The 15697-nt window shown below is 49.5% G+C and overlaps 1 protein-coding gene across 1 annotated transcript; it reads right to left on the minus strand.

The window, feature by feature from the left end:
* Window positions 1-11961: 11961 nt before the first annotated feature.
* On the minus strand, window positions 11962-13406 carry ASCL1 (achaete-scute family bHLH transcription factor 1). The gene is made up of 2 exons (XM_054574443.1): window positions 12649-13406; window positions 11962-12264 (listed from the first exon to the last, which is right to left on the minus strand). Exon 1 carries the CDS (start codon window positions 13389-13391, stop codon window positions 12696-12698), a length of 696 nt encoding a protein of 231 aa, XP_054430418.1. The 5' UTR covers window positions 13392-13406; the 3' UTR covers window positions 11962-12264; window positions 12649-12695.
* Between the last annotated feature and the right edge of the window lie 2291 nt (window positions 13407-15697).

A 15697-nucleotide genomic window follows, 5' to 3' on the forward strand; every position in this document is an offset into this window, starting at 1 on the left:
TATACTACGATCACGAAAATATTTACTTACTACCCTTTACAGTGATAGTTTGCTGATCCCTGCTCTACAAGATTTTCCCCTTCTTTTGTTATTTGTCGTTTTGTTTTGTTTTAGGCTGTCCAGCCTCTGAGCATCCTTCCCTTGGATGCTCTCGGGCATTTTGGTAGCAAGCAGGGCCCATCTGTTAGTATGAAAGTGGGCGGGGCCAGACACCCCCTTCCTGGCCTCCCTTGCAGCCAATCAGAAGCCACCCCCAGAGGCGGACCTGATGGCTAGTGGCTCAAGGAAACGTGGACAGCAGGGAATTCGTCTTTGTCACAACAGCAGCTGCAGCTATGGCTACAGCCAACTAGTTTCCAGGAAGTGACGCCGTCAGTGCCAGGGGGACATGCAGAGTCTAGTCCCCGAGATGGTGGCAGTACAAATCAGAGCGTCCAGAGTTTGGAGTAGCTGCAGCTTCACCCAACTATGGTTTCAGCCATGGTTTTGGCTGCTGCTCAGCCTCACCTCTACTACTAGCCCATTTTCTGACCCTGGAACCAGCCTTTCTAGTAATTCTATGAATGACTCAAAGCCTTTCATTAAGTTTATTTTAGTTTAAACAGCCAAAGTTTATTTCTGTTGCTTGCACGTTAGAACTCTGACTCATAAAATGTAACATGTAACACAAAAATAGATGTATGTTTTACATCTATTAGATGTAAAAATAGATGTGTTACATGTAAAAATAGATGTGTTACATGTGTGAAGCAGCTAGCAGATTACAAAGCACCATCATATAACCTGCTGTGTTCATATGCCCCACTTAACAGAGGAATAAACTGAGGCTAGGTGAGGTTAAGTAATCCCTTTGAGCCAACACCGGAAACCCTTCTGACGAAAACAAAATCTCTTTCTACCATGCCAAGTAGCCAGAACTCTTTTTTTAACACTAGGCTCATGCTCCTTGGTTTTCACTTATAAAGGAAACAAACCCGCAGAGGCTTGAGAGCTCTGTTAATGCTTACCAGGATCCTGTCATTTTTCACCTCCTTTCCCCCAGTCCAGGTGGCTTTATTTTTTCATTGAAAAATGTCATCACCACGTCATTAGCGATGTGCTGCTACCTGGCCGTAGGAAGACGCATCCCCAGGCCATATGGCTGAGTTTAATCTACATGGTCACGGTGTAATCCCATTGAAATGGCTTCCCTTTGCAATCAAAACCGAATTTCACACTTTACCAAGATGAGGACAGCTCTCGTCCCCCCCGGAGTAATATAGATCTCCCCAGGCGGCCAGGGCCGGTGGGAGTGGCTTTCTTCTCTAGGCCGGCAGCAGGTGGGGGGCAGGGCTGGGAGGTCAGCAAGAATGGGAAGGGGAGGAAGCTGGAAAAGAGAGGCATGAACACGTGGAGAATCAGAGTCCAAAGTCGTCCTCTGCATGCCCCACCTGTGGGTTTTCCTGGAACTTCGGAAAAGTACATTGAGAAAATAAGTGGCCTTTACAAGATTGATGGTTTTAGCTTATCCATAAGTTTCTGTCTCTGATTTATCTTGCTTATCTTCCCAGAAGGGCTAAAATAATAAAAATAAAAATGGCTTTATATCAGAGCCACTTAGTTCATCAGAATTTTCAAGAATATAAATTTTAAGCGAATATTGCCTCCCCCATTTATCATAATGTAGCTCATCCAGTGTGTGAGAATCACTAGGGTAAATAAATATTTAAAAAATTGGATGGTGCTAGTGATGTAGGACAAACAGAATGGAGGAATGAAACATCAATTTTTTTTAACGTACCAATTGGTAAATTTATTTATTTGTATAATAATACCAAGTGTTGAGTACAGCATATGTTGGTACTCATATCACCGCTGGTGAAATCATAACTGATTCAACATTTCTGAAGGCAATTAGGTAGTGTGAATCCAAAAACCTTCAGAAAGCACATCTCTTAACAAAGCAATTCCTTTTCAGACGTATCCTGAGGACATAATCATGCATAATTGTTTGGCTAGGAGGTTTTTCATCACAGGATCTATTCACAAATGGCAAAAACTAAAAATAAAGAGAAAGAAACCTCTTTGTGTGAAAATACACAGATTAGTTAGGAGGTTATTGTACATTCAGTCACCATTCAAAACTGTGCTGTAGAAGATGATTTGATGGTTCAGAAATTTGTAACCAGTAGATTTTCTAATGTCTTTCTTACTCCATAAACTTTAAAGGCTGGGACCATGGTGATCTTTTTCCTTGACTGTATCCTGAGGGCATAGAAAAGGGCCTGGGAAAATACATGTTGACTTAATAACTAAACATTAATGTTCAGATTTTAAGTAGAAACTTGAATTATATGACATCATTTTGTCAAGAAACATTTAGACTAAAGATTGACTGGTTTTCTTTGGTTAGTAGTGTTATATAGGTGATAGCTGTTCTTTTCACTTATGTGTAATATATCACAGATATATTCCATGTGAGTAAACATAAATCTCCATTACCATTAAAAATTCTTCATGATATATACTATTATATAAGCCTGCCAATATTTATTTGAACCAATATTCCAACACTAAAAGTTCAGGTTGTTTTATATACTTTACAACATTAATTTAAAAGTAATAATATTAAAACAAACATTCTTTTCTGGGTGTTTTTTGAGCATGTCTAACCTTTTTCCTTAGAAAAAGTACCTACAATTAGAATTAGCATGTCTGTTTCTATCTGTAGAGGACCTCTAGCAACAAGTTAGCTGCTCACTGAAATGTACAACCTATTTAGATGCCACAAAATTAACCCTCTTCATCTGTGTGTTTAAATGAAGCAGGGTAATATTGTAGAGAGTGGGGAGGTGAATGTAAGCAGGCCTCTTCGTTGGCTGCTCCAACAGGAAAAGACTGGAGGAAGAAGATGCAGGTGCTGAATTCTCTCCTAAACTTGGCGTTCATCTCTTCAGGAAGTGGGGACACTATGAACTGTCTGCAGATGAAGCGGGACTGGTCCAGCCTGGCTCCCTCCCAGGGCTGCAATGTTCATTCATTCTGTTTTTTCTTTTCATGGAAAAGATAGCATCATTAGTTTCTGTAAACCATCACTGACTACCTCTCAAAGTTTTACAAATATATATTTCACTGCAGCAGTGTCATAGCATGTGCTGGGCAGGGATGGAGAGTGGTTCCTAAGACTGGCCTGCATGATTGTATTGTGAACATCTTCAGACAATGTAATATTTCCCGAAAATATTCCCCAAAGTAGACCTCATGCTTACACTCCTTTATTTTTGGCCAGCAGTCAGTGAGGTAATGAATATCTATCAAGGACAGACTCTGTCTCCTGGAAGATGAAGAAGGATGCTCAGAGAAGGAAGACAAAGGAGAAATCTGGGAGGACAAAGGAGGAATCATCCCTGTTGTCTGGAAAACATAACATTCACACAAGGAGTCAGTGGAAGAACACTGCCTGAGAAGCTGACCAACTGTTGCAGAATTATTCAGTATTCCTGGAATTAGAAACTGCAGCTTTTCTCGTTTCTTTTTATTTTAATTGGTGTTTCAGCACTTGAAAGAGCTGATTGGAGAGTGAGGAGGGGACAAGCAATCCCGAGTTTGGGAGTGGATACCAATTTAAATAATCTCACCAGTGACAAATGCAATGGAAGTGATGGCCAACACTTGAATTTTTACAAATGGTTTTCCAAAATTTTTCCTTATAAGGCCTGTGGAAGAGGCTGAAGTCCTGAATCACTCCAGAATGCTGAGAGAATAAGGTTCCCAGAGGGAACAGAGGCCAGTTCTGACTCCTAGTGCTTACTGTCCCCTAGCAAAATGAGCGCTTCTTGGTGCTTCATTTTTGTCTTATGAAAGGATGACTGCTCACTTGTTAGAGGCCCTGAAACTCTTAGGCACCACCAGGCAGCCTCCCTCACAACCATGGACTTGGACTCCGCTTTATCTCACACCATCTTGATGACACTGATGCCAGGGAAGAGCAGAACACAAAATTCCATGATGACTCCACTATACGCAGCGTTTTTGTCTCATGGGTGTAAGTGTATTTGTGGCATGTAGTTTCCTGATACAAAAAAATGAAAGGCCAAATCCTATTTATTTTCAACTAAATTTTCTTGACCACCTCCTATGTGCTGGACACCATGCTAGGCACTTTGGCATAATTTGTCTTATTCTATCTTCATTATTACCCTCACAGTTAGCTGTTATCTCCATTTACACAAGGGAGGAAATAAAGTTTCAACTCCCTACCTAACTGATGGTACATGGAAAATTACAACCAGAGCTCTTGACCCAATATCAAGTATCTTCCAGAACAAAATTATGTTCAAAGAGAATCAAAAGAATCTTTATAGGGAATCCTCCTTCCCCTCCTCCTTTTGTTTCTCCTTTTATTCCCTCTTTTCTTCCTTCCACAAGTTATTGAGTGTCAAACATGTGCTAAATAACTGTTCTAGAAGCAAGGAATAGTCTTTGTAATACAAAAACGATGACAAAGAACATTCTCATATATTGATAATGTTTTCAGAAGCAGACAAGCATAGAGTTGCTCACTAGCTCTTATTGGAGAAACTAGGGGCTGGATTACGGTGGAAAGAACACGAAATTGGGAGTCGGGCAAACCTGAGTTCAAACCCTGGCTCTGCCACTACCTAGCTACCCATTCATGGACAAGTCATACAGTTTGTTTGAGCCTCTCTTGTTTGTTTTTTTTTATCTATGAGGTAAATATAATAATATACTACCTACTAGGGCTGTTCTGATTATGAACAAAATAAGATGCCTGGCACTTGGAAAATGCACAGTAAACAGGAGATGAGGGTATAGCCATGTGTGTATATTTTAATCATGCCCATTGTGGGGAAAAGTGTCTGCTCTACTGCTCTAGTCTGGGAAGTCTGTCCATCTGCCCATCCGTAGGGCTGTCTCTGATGACCTCTCCCAGGCCTCTTGTCCCGACTCCGAGGAAGAAGACGACAGGGCCATCTCCTCACACCCTGATGCTACAGACACCGCACTTCGGCAGGCTCCATCTCTTTTGGCGTTCACATCCCTGCTCCTTTGGCTGGCGGGGGCCTTCACGGGGTGGAGAGACAATTCGCCATGGCGGTTTGTGTCTGCAGCAGGCCTGACAGGCTGGGAGAGGAAGGCGTTAATGTTTTCTGACAGGCGACCCCTAATTGTGGGAGCTTTTCTTCTGGGCCTTTCTGTGAAATTCTGACTTAGGCGAGCAGCATAACAAAGTGGTAGGGCATTGATCAGGGCTTGCACTACATTGAGCTGGGGGGTTGGGGGGATTGGGGGGGGGGGGGTGGCCCAGCATTATTCATGAAGACTTTCAGCTGTTTTTGTCTTTTAACTAACCTTTGAGTTTGATCAGAGGGCTGGCCGGCCTCCCTTTCGCCAAAGGCCCTGCTGGCACCTGGACAATGGAGACAGACTGTTTTTCCCAGTATAAAGCTATAGCTGGGGGAGGCCAAAGGCTGTGTGTTCTGGAGGTGGGAGGGTAGGGCTGAATGTCGGGGGGAGGGCCAGCTTTACTTCTTTCTTGGTCTTGGGGACAGGGGTAGTTAGTGATAGAATTTCCAGCCCCCCAAACACAAGCAGCTGACTCGGACTGTTGACTCTCTGGGCTCAACAACTTTATCCAGGAAAATGCAGTGGACTGATTTCCCCATTTGATTTTCAAATGCCACATCCCCTTTGCTTCCAAATGTCTTCCTTCTGCTCTTTCTCCCTACCCTGCGCACTCCTTCCAAAGGGCCCATTGGCTGGAGCCTGGCTTCAATCTAGAAGTGTTTGGGTGGGGTGTTTTTTGGTTTTGGGGGTTTTTTTTGGTCACAAATGATGACAAAAAAGGGAAGAGAGCAAATGAGTGATGAAAGAAGAGGGGGAGGAAGAAGTAAAGGGAGAAAGAGAAATAAGAGGAGAGGAGAAATGGATTCTGAGGACAGCTAGAGAAAGACCCCCAGAAAGGGAGGCAGAAGTGCTTGGGTCCAGAGAGGATTTAGCAGGGAATTCAGTTGCAGTGGGGTCCAGAGGCAGCGGCGCTGGGCAGCGCCCAAGCCTAGCGCTGCAGCTTCCCTGGCCCGCGGGACCGCGGCGGGAGCGAGTCGGGGGGCGGGCCGGGAGGTGCTCTCCAAGTGTTCTGCTTTGGGCAGGTGCCGAGCTTTTGTCCCTGCGTCCACTTCCTGCCGTGACCGCCCAGACCCAGGGCCCAGTCCTCTCCAACGTACTTTGCAGAAAGTGACTCCTTTCAAGGAGTGTGGGTTGGCGCCTTTTCCCCCATTTCGTCCCCAAAATAGCCCTGGTAGCGAGCGCCTCAAAGGCCGCTTTGTGAGCGGCTGCCTGCAGGCTGCCTGGAGGGGGGGCGCACGTGGGACATTCTGGAAACTGCCCACTTCCCTCTCCAATCTCTCTCTCTCTGGTCTCTCATTCATTTTACTCCTCTGTCACTTTCTTCCTCTTGTTTCTCTCTTTTCTCTCTCTGTCCATCCCTCTTTTCTCCTCCCATCTCTCCTTCCCTACCTTATTCTCGGCATTTTTTCTTCCTCCCTCCATCCATTCTTTCCCCTCTCTCCCTTCTCTCCAAATCTCTTTTTCTCTCCCTCATCTCTTTCCCCGCCACCTCCATCTCTTTCTCCTCCCCTCTCTCGCCTCCTACTTCTTCCTTCTGTTCACACCACTCCCCTCCGGGGCAGGTGCCCGCGACTCCCCTCTCCTCCACCCCCTCCCGCCACCCCGCGCGCCACCCCCGCGGTCAGGTAGCTGGGCGAGGCCGGCGAGGCGCGCGCAGCTGACAGCGGACGCATGCCTGCAGCCAATCAACGCCCGGATGCGCTGCAGCCTGAATAAATCATTAAACCTGACACGCGCTCCAGGCCCGCGTCCGCGCTGCAACTTGCTTCCTGCCATTAACCTACACACCCTCTTTTGTAACAACCTAATCTTGCATACAAAGGAAGAAGGAATATAACTTGGACCCGCGCTAGAACCCGGCCCTTTGCCTTGGCAGGGGCAAGAGAATATTAGTGTCGACAAATGCACTTCCCTCGCTACCTTTGACTCCGGACAACCTGGAGTTTCTGGGGAAATCCGAAAACGAATCATGTCTTGGCCCAGGAGTGAAGAGAGGGAGAAAAAGAAGTTCAGACTTCTCAACAGAAGCATAAGGGAAACAGGGATGAGGACATTAGTACATCAGAGAAGCATCCGTAGTGTTTTTAAAAGAGATTGCAATAATACAAGCTTCTCGGAGCTCCCTCTAGAAGATACAAATTAGGACGATTAGGTCCTGGAAATGTTGGCTAAATTTCATCGTATTCCCTCCCTTTTTAAATGAGTGCGTGAATGGCCGAGTGAGTGAATGAATGGAGGCAGGGATGGCCCCTCAACAGGAGGACGGTCTTTGTTTATCTTGGTGGCAAGTCCCCAGCACCAGCTCCTTTCTGGTTGTGGAAGATGGTGAGAAGCAATTATCTCTTGCACTGATATAGCCATTGACAGCTCTAAAGCGCTTTCCTTTTTCAACTTCCCAGTTGACCTATAAAAGGGAAGATAGCCGAGATAACTGCATTTTCCAAAAGAGAAAACCATAACTGACTTTGTGTGCAAACTTTCAGGTAAGTCATTCCCTGCTCAAAAGATGCAAGTGATTTTCCAGAGTTAGGTTTTAAACAGAGCTTGGTTTGTCTCTGCCCTGGGAAGTTTCTTTCTGACAGCCACAAGCCCCTGGAAATCTCTCCCAAAGCTAACACATCCCCAAGAACCAGTGGGAGAATAGCCCAGGCGCCCACCAGAGTCAGCAGGAGCAGATGACACACTTTAAAGGGTCAATGAAAAGAGCTTAATAGAGAGACAGAGACGTGCATTGGGCTAAGGGAATCAGAATGATGCAGCACCCTAAGACTACTAGCAAGACAGGGCCCTTACCACCTTTGAAACTGAAGGAACAAGGAGAGGAAGCTGTTACTGCCGCCATAACAGCTGCAGCAACAAGAGCTGGTGGCATGGGAGAGAGGCCTCCTGACCAAGTGGCGGCCTTAGACTAAGGAGCAGAACCAATGCCAAAGCAACTGAGCCCAAGCGGTGAGGAGCAGGGGTATAAAGCTCCCACCTACTTCCCCTCCTACCTCACAGTCTCCTAGCGGTGCTTCCCTGTGGCCAAACCCTACAGGAAGCCAGAGGGCAAGGGAGCCCTGGTGATGAAGTACAAAGAATCAGCCTTGGGAGACACAGCAGAGCAGAGCAGAGAGGCAGAAAGTGGATCTGGAGCAGGAAAGGAAGAATAGGGAAAACAGCTGTCAATGCAACAGAGCAGACCCCTCTTCAGTTAACAAATACCTATCTCCCCAAGGGCTAAGGAGATACCAGTGAATAAGACAGGTGAGGTCCCGGTCCTCATGTAGTTCACCGTCTAGTAGCGGGCTATTGACAGCAACTGCAGGGTTTTTTCCCACATAGTGGTAAATACCAAGGAGAAACAGCATAATGGGTGGAGAGTGACTGCAGCCTACATGGAGCTCTGCTTTAGCCGGAGCAGACAAGTAAAGCCTCTCGGAGGAGGTGGCTTCCCAGGAAAGCCTAAGTTGACTCCACGTCTACTCCCAAACTGCTATGTGGTTTGTGGGTAAACCTCACAGCTAGCCTGTGATTTAGAGGCATCAGCTCTCCAGTCCCCAGGAAAATGACAGACAGGACTGGGAGATGAGAATAACAACAGGCACTCACATTTACATAGAGTTGTCACCTCCCCCACAAGGCCATGTGCTAACTCCTTTACATTGTCACTTGCTGCTGTGGGTACCATCAAACCCATGTTACAAACAAGGATACGGGGGAGGAACTGGGCCCTTGATTCTGTGTCCTAACATCCACAGCCCTGAACGAACAGAAAAGCAGAAAAGCAGAAAAGCATGTTGGACTCCCTCTTTCTTACTACGTCTCAGTCCTATTCTTTTGATGCCCAGTACAGAGAGCAGCCTGGTTTCTCCTCTCTGTCTTGGTGGGCCCACCTGACGTGAACTGGAGAGAGATTCTTCTCCATACACACCCTCTTACTTCCAATTAAAAAATATATATATACATATATATGTATATAAAGGCTGTAAGGTTATGTCAGGGAGATGAAACGTGTGTTCCAGCAGCTCCTGTCCAGCCTCTGATAATACTCGCATTCAGCGGGTCTGCGGTCTGTTTATTCTTTCTCTCCTGCACGCCCCGCTCCTCCTCGTCAATTTCATGCGTGTCTCCAGCCTTAACTCGGTGGTCTTCGGGTCATTTGTTGAATAGGTAAGATTTCTCAGTCAATAAAGTCAGGGCAGTTTTCTTCCCCAGCATGCCCCCCCCCCACCCCGAAGAAAGTGGGGTGGGGGCTACGACCGGGGAGAGGCCATGATTGCTGGCCGCTGGGGTCTACATTTTGTATTTCGCTGACAGCCCAGGGCCGCTCCAAAGCCCGCCGCGCAGCCAATGGGCAGCGGTGATTTATGGAGCTGACTAATGCTGGCTGAATGCGGCCTGTCACAGCGCTGTGAATGGCTTCCCTTTGCCGCACAAGCCCCGGCTTTGTGTTGCTAAGCGATTAGAGCAGATGTAATGAGATTTTGCCCAATCCCCGCTTTGCCCTTTCCTAGCTTCGGCAAAATTGTGTGTGTTTTTGTGAATTTTTCGAGTTTGCCTTCGCATTGTGGCAAACAACGGCTAACTTTGCCTCGAGTTTAACGAGACTGGATATTTCCCATTCAGAAGTGAGTAAAAGAACACCTGTCTTCACAAGGGGAAGGGGGGCAAAATCCCCTTTGTGGGGGCTGAAACATTATCCTAATGTTATATTCATAGCAATAAATGACTTGCTACACTTTCTTTACCTACCTTATCTGAAAACTTGCAAAGGAGCTAAATTAAAATAAAAAGAAATGAGTGGGGGTGGGGGGGGGGCCCAGCTCTGGTCCTTTCAATGAGAAGATAAAAATGAAAGCCGGCATCACAAAAGCATTACTTCCCTCAAGTAAGCTCTAAATTGGCCCACTGCTGGCAGAAAGTCCGATTATTTATGGCGATGAGGAATTTACTGATTTTTTTCCCCTTAATTACGCTCATCTCTTTGAAAGGGACTGAAGCCTCAATGTGCATTCTATAGAGGGTCATTTAGCAAAATGACATCAGACGCTGCGGCGTGCTCCGCGCATCGCAGCTTTAAAAAATGATTATTCTGTGCCTCTAAATGGTATAGATGTACCAACACAGACTAGATTTTTAACTCTGGAAGACGTGCTGGCTCCCCGTTCTTTGTTGGGTTTTGTAAGACGCATTTTGCGCTCGGCTTTCCGCTTGGCTGGAGACACGCAAACTGAATGTGCAAGTAACGCAGGAGGCGAGCGAGGCGCCGGCGAGAGGCGGAGTGGCATTCTGATCACGTCCTTGCTAACTGACAAGAAGCAAGCCAGCCAAAAACCCCACCAATTTCTTTTTGAATCTTGGTAATTGGGTACTTTTACACGCAGCTCACGCTATTGGGATAGAGTCACCAGCTTAGATGGGCCAGTGTCTCTGAAGCGACCACACATTTCTAAGGCTTTTCTTTCTTTCGATCTAATTCCTTCCGCAAGGAATTCATATCATACGTGCCCTTTACTTAAAACCAATATGGAAAGTGTGCATCCTGGGGCGAAGAAGGGGAAAATGCGTGCCTGGCAGTGAAGGCAGAACACACCCAGCGCCGGGAGCGCGGAGAGGGCTGCTTCCGCGGGCCGGCCCTGCCCAGCCCTGTACCACCACCCTTCCTCGCGCCCGGGGGTCCATTATTCCATCCAGCCCTTCTGCAGTCCCACAGCGAGCGACTCAGAAATGCTGGGAAGGGTTAGACTGTGGAGCGACGACCCTCTTTTTGCCAGTTCACTTTTGGGGGTACTTTTTGAATTGTTAAGCCCTAAGACAATGCAGCCTTCAATCACCACCTATTCTCTTGGTGTATGAGTGTATCTGCAGCATAAACGGGGAAGAAAACATCCCTCATAGAGCCACCCCAGGTAGGACGGGTCCCACCTCTCATCTTTGTCATTTCTGCCAGTGAGCAAGCTTTGCACCACCCTCTCCTCCCTCACCCCCCTCCCCTCGGGCATTTCCATAGCTTGGACAGGGCAAAGGAGTCAAAGAAGACTTTTTCACTTGTAAAAAAAAAAAAGAAAAAGAAAAGAAACATGTTTTATTACGAAACTAGTTTGTATAAAACAGGGTTATACATTTTTTTTGTAAGTTTGTAATAAAACAGTAAGAAAAAAAGGCAGTGATAGAAATTTCCCCAAAGGCAACCTATCAAAATCACGGGCTGCCACTTTGCGTTTGGACAGTAGCTGCATAAACTTTGTTCTGGAACAGCATTTAATAACATCATTAATACATTAACAAAGTTTCTATAAAGTAAGACACATTGGTGCTTAAGTACATCTGGTGGCCTTTTGATCTCACCTATGAGGAGAGCTCTTTACAAAACCACATAGGGAAAATGGCAGTTGTAAGGTGGACTACACATCTAAAATATGAAGAGGTAATATCATTACATGTTAAAGTATCAAGATATACACATTTTAAACCATTTGTACAAAACTCTATAAATTTTTTCTTTCTCTCTTATGTACAAAAATATCTTAATATATCCCCAAACTGGTTAGGATAGATACAAATAGATTTTTTTATAATAAAAAAATTCACAAAAGATTGGAAGCATCCTATGATGAAAATGGTAGAAAAGACGGTGTGAGGGAGTGGGGCGTGGGGAAGGGGCCAGATGACAGGGTGTCGAAGGACTGAGGACAGCATAGTTTCACTGCAGACAAATGTCCACAGCTTATTGAGATGGGGGATACTGAGAGGAAAGACACCAACCCATTGCTACAGGGTTAAGAACTGCGCTTTCAAAGAGGGCGGGGAGGTGAAGACACCCAGCAAGCGCTTTCAGCTCGGCCTGTTAGTTTGGGCGGGAGTTCCTATGGGATGTGTGCTGCTCTCTTCTGCCAGGAGCCCAATGGTTTTGCACACAAGCAGCATTTTGCACATGGACTCAGGTCCTAGTCACTCTTCTTATCTCCGTGAATGATTGGAGTGCAAAGATCCGGTTCTGAACGCATCCCTGTTTTGTGAGAGCCTTGCTTCGCAGGCCAGGGTCGCTCGGTTGGTACTGGAGTTGGTTGCCTTTTTTTTTTTCTTTCTTTCTTTTTTTCTCCCTTCCAGCATCACTGTCGAGAAAGCACTAAAGACGCAGGTTGTGCGAACACCCTGCAACAGAAGGAGAAGAACGGGAGACGTTAATGTGAACTTGGAGGCCAGCGTCAGGGGGAATGGAGGTTTAGGGAGGGGACGATCTGACAAGTAGAGCTCCTCTTTTGACAGGTCCTACTACTCGGTTCTCCAGCGCCTCTCCGCCTCGCCCCTCCCTCCGGTTCTTGGAGACCTGGGCAAAGCCACTCTGAGAGGCCAATGCTGAAAGTAACAAATCAGGATTTGAAATCGACTAACTTGAGCAAGTCCCTGCAATCAATCCCTGCCCCCCGCCCCCGTCTCCGTGGAGACAGTCCCCCTCCTACAGATACTAAGACGAAGGAAATGGAATGAAGACAAGGAGACCCCTCTCACCCCCCTTCCCTCCAAAATGCAACCTACCTGCTTCGAAAGTCCATTCGCACTGTGGCCTGAGCAGGCCGAGCGCCTCAGAACCAGTTGGTGAAGTCGAGCAGCTCTTGCTCCTCGGGACTGAGGGGGTCGTAAGATCCCTCGTCCGACGAGTAGGAGGAGACCGGCGAGCCGGCCATGGAGTTCATGTCGTTGGAGTAGTTGGGGGAGATGGTGGGCGACAGGACGCCCGCCTGGAAGGCGGCGCTCACCGCGTCGTGCTCGTCCAGCAGCTGCTGCAGCGCGCGGATGTACTCGACCGCGGAGCGCAGCGTCTCCACCTTGCTCATCTTCTTGTTGGCCGCGCCGTTGGGGACGTGCTCCCGGAGGGTGGCGAAGCCCAGGTTGACCAGCTTGACGCGGTTGCGCTCGCGCTCGTTGCGGCGCGCCACGGCGGCCGGCTGCTGCTGCGGCAGGCTGTAGCCGAAGCCGCTGAAGTTGAGCCGGCGTTTGCAGCGCATCAGTTCGGGCGAGGACGAGCGCTGTCGCTTGACTTGCTTGGGCACGGACTTGTGACCGCCCCCTGAGGGCTGGCCATCGGCCGCCGGGCTCAGCTGCGGAGCCTGCGGGGGCTGCGGCTGCTGCGCGCTCTGCGCCGCCGCCGCGGCCGCCGCGGCCGCCGCCGCAGCCGTGGCAAAGAAGCAGGCTGCGGGCGGCAGGAAGGGCTGCTGGGGCTGCGCCGGGGGCTGCTGGCCGGCGCCGCCGCTGCTCTCCATCTTGGCAGAGCTCTCCATGCGCAGCGGCTGCCAAGGAGTCGCGGGATCGCAGCGAGCGGGGACGCGAGGTGCGGGGCGCGTGCAGAAGACGCGGGCAGGACTAGGGCGCACGAACAGGGAAAGACAGACGGGGAGAGGTGAAGAGGGAGTCCGCAGGGGAGTTTAAAATAGTACAGAATCCCCGGGAGACTTCGGAGGATGGGAGCAAAGAAAGTGCAAATGCTTTTCCTCCTCCCTCCACTCCTCCTCCTGACTCCCCTCCTCCCTCCGCGGGTTGGCTTCGGGAGCCTCGCGTGGCGCTCGCGTGTGAGGCTGCCGCTAGCGCCTTCTTGTTTTAAAAGAAAAAAAAAAAAGCAGAAGAAGCAAAAGTCAGTGGTGAGCGCGCTCTGCTGAGTCTCCCGTTCCTCTCCCCCTAGGGCTGCGCTCTCTTGCGCCGGGTCTCGATCTCTCCAGCCGTGGGGCAGGCAGTTTTTATTATTTTGTTAACCTCCTTTCTTTCTTATTTCCTTCTTTCACTCGCCCTCCCTGGCCGGCTCCCTGTCGGTGCGCCGTCCACGTTCCCTGGCCAGAAGTGAGAATGCTGGGCGGCCGGAGTGCGGCTCCCTTTTCAATGGGACACCCAGCCCCACGCGCAGCCCTGGCCCCGCCTCGCCCCCCACTCCCCGCTGCTGCTGCGAGCGGCCGCAGCCCCCACTTCCCCCTCCTCCTACCTCCTCCTCCCGCCCACTCCCTAAACTCCCTCCCCGCCCCCCCTCCCCGGCCCGTTCCCTGCGCCCGCTCCTTGCAAACTCTCCATTCAGCAGGGTTTGTTGTTGCAGTGCGTGCGCCTGGCGCGTGCCGGACTCCCGGCTGAATAAACAGGCGGCGCGCTTGGGGCGGGCTGCAGCCGGGGGTGGCTCTAGAAAGGGGGGGCCCAGCGTCACAGGAGGGGTGACCATGCTCTGGGATTTGGGGTGTAAGAGTTACCAGGTTTGGGGTGAAGTACCCTGGGATTCTCCTGAGAACTTGGAGCAAAAGACAGGGAAAGATTTGAGCAGAAAAAGCAGCACGGGCGATGTGGAAGTTAGAGAGGAGTGGGGCTCCTTGTTTCCTGTTTTCTTCTACCCACTGTGATTCTCTGGCTATGGGGGGAGGAGGTCTTCACTGTCTTTGGGAGCTAGTGCAAATTTGCGATTGAAGTTCAGAAAGATGGGGGCAATTCCTTCCGAAGCACTGGACTGTTAAAACTACAAGTACCGCTAAGACTTCGGTTCTAGTCCCAAAGTCTAGAGCTCACACTAGCTCTGCGGCCCTCGGTAGTTGGCATCCTCTCTGAGCCTCAGCTTTCTTGTCTGTAACAACAGAGGTTGGATTAGATGGTCTGTGATGTCCCATCCAGGTCTAAAAACTGGCCTGTGCGCCCCACAGTTGAGCAAGGGTGGAGGGGTCCGAGGAGAAGGAGGTGATGGCATTGCGAGCTGGCTGGGGTCAGCGTCCTTGGGTAGGTGTGTACGTCAAGGATGTCCCCCTCCTCCCCAGGATGATCTCCGGCTGCCTGTATCATGGCCCCTACAAAGGATAATTTCTGATCCCGTTGTGTGTGGGAGGGGGTGCAGAAAGGGAGTTCTCTGGGACATTCGTGGTTGGATCTGAGGGAAAAGATGGGGGGCACGGAAGTGGGGTGCGGGGGAAGGTGATGGAGGGTCCTCGAGGGGCTAGAGGAGCTTCCTTGGTTGTTCGGCGCCGCCGCAGGCACCTCGGCGGCCTTGGCGCAGCCTCCATCCCGCCCCAGGCGTGTGCCGGGCGGGCTGGTGGCAGGCGACTGGGAGCCGAGCCCGGCGGAGCCGCGTGTTGGCGCCGCGAGGGAGGGGGAGGCGCTCGCAGCAGTCTCTCAGCCGCTTGGACAGCGCCTGCCCAGGCGCCCTTCCTGGGCCCTCGGCCCTGTCGCTCTTTGGCCGGAGCCTGGTCCAGCTTCGGGGCGCCTTGGGACACGGCACTGCGGGGAAAGCGGCCGAAGCACCTGGTCCCATCTCCGTACAGCTCTGCTGAGGAAGGAGGCTGGGGCGTGTCCCAAGCTGCGTCTCCGTAGGCAGGAGAAAGCAGAGAGTACCCATCTGGGTGCAGGGATGATTGTGGGGAATTATCCGTGATGGCTTCTCATTGGATTTCCCTTGGTGGAGTTGGGTCTTTCTAAAGCATACGTGGCGGGTGACACAGGTTGCAGCCTTCAGCTTGTGTGGCTGGCCCTGAGTTTTGGCGGTGTGATGGGCAGTAAGGAAGGGTGGCTCCCAAGGCGAATCACCTCCCTTCTCTGCCACAGTCTTCTTTTTTAGAATAGGCGGGTC

This window comes from Pteronotus mesoamericanus, unplaced genomic scaffold, assembly GCF_021234165.1.
Source record: "Pteronotus mesoamericanus isolate MK-2021 breed Mesoamerican mustached bat unplaced genomic scaffold, CSHL_Meso_final contig_263, whole genome shotgun sequence".
Classification (NCBI taxonomy): domain Eukaryota; kingdom Metazoa; phylum Chordata; class Mammalia; order Chiroptera; family Mormoopidae; genus Pteronotus; species Pteronotus mesoamericanus.

What these genes read in the sequence shown, in the direction of transcription:
- ASCL1 (XM_054574443.1), bottom strand. Translation starts at nt 13,391, where the DNA reads ATGGAGAGCTCTGCCAAGATGGAGAGCAGCGGCGGCGCCGGCCAGCAG.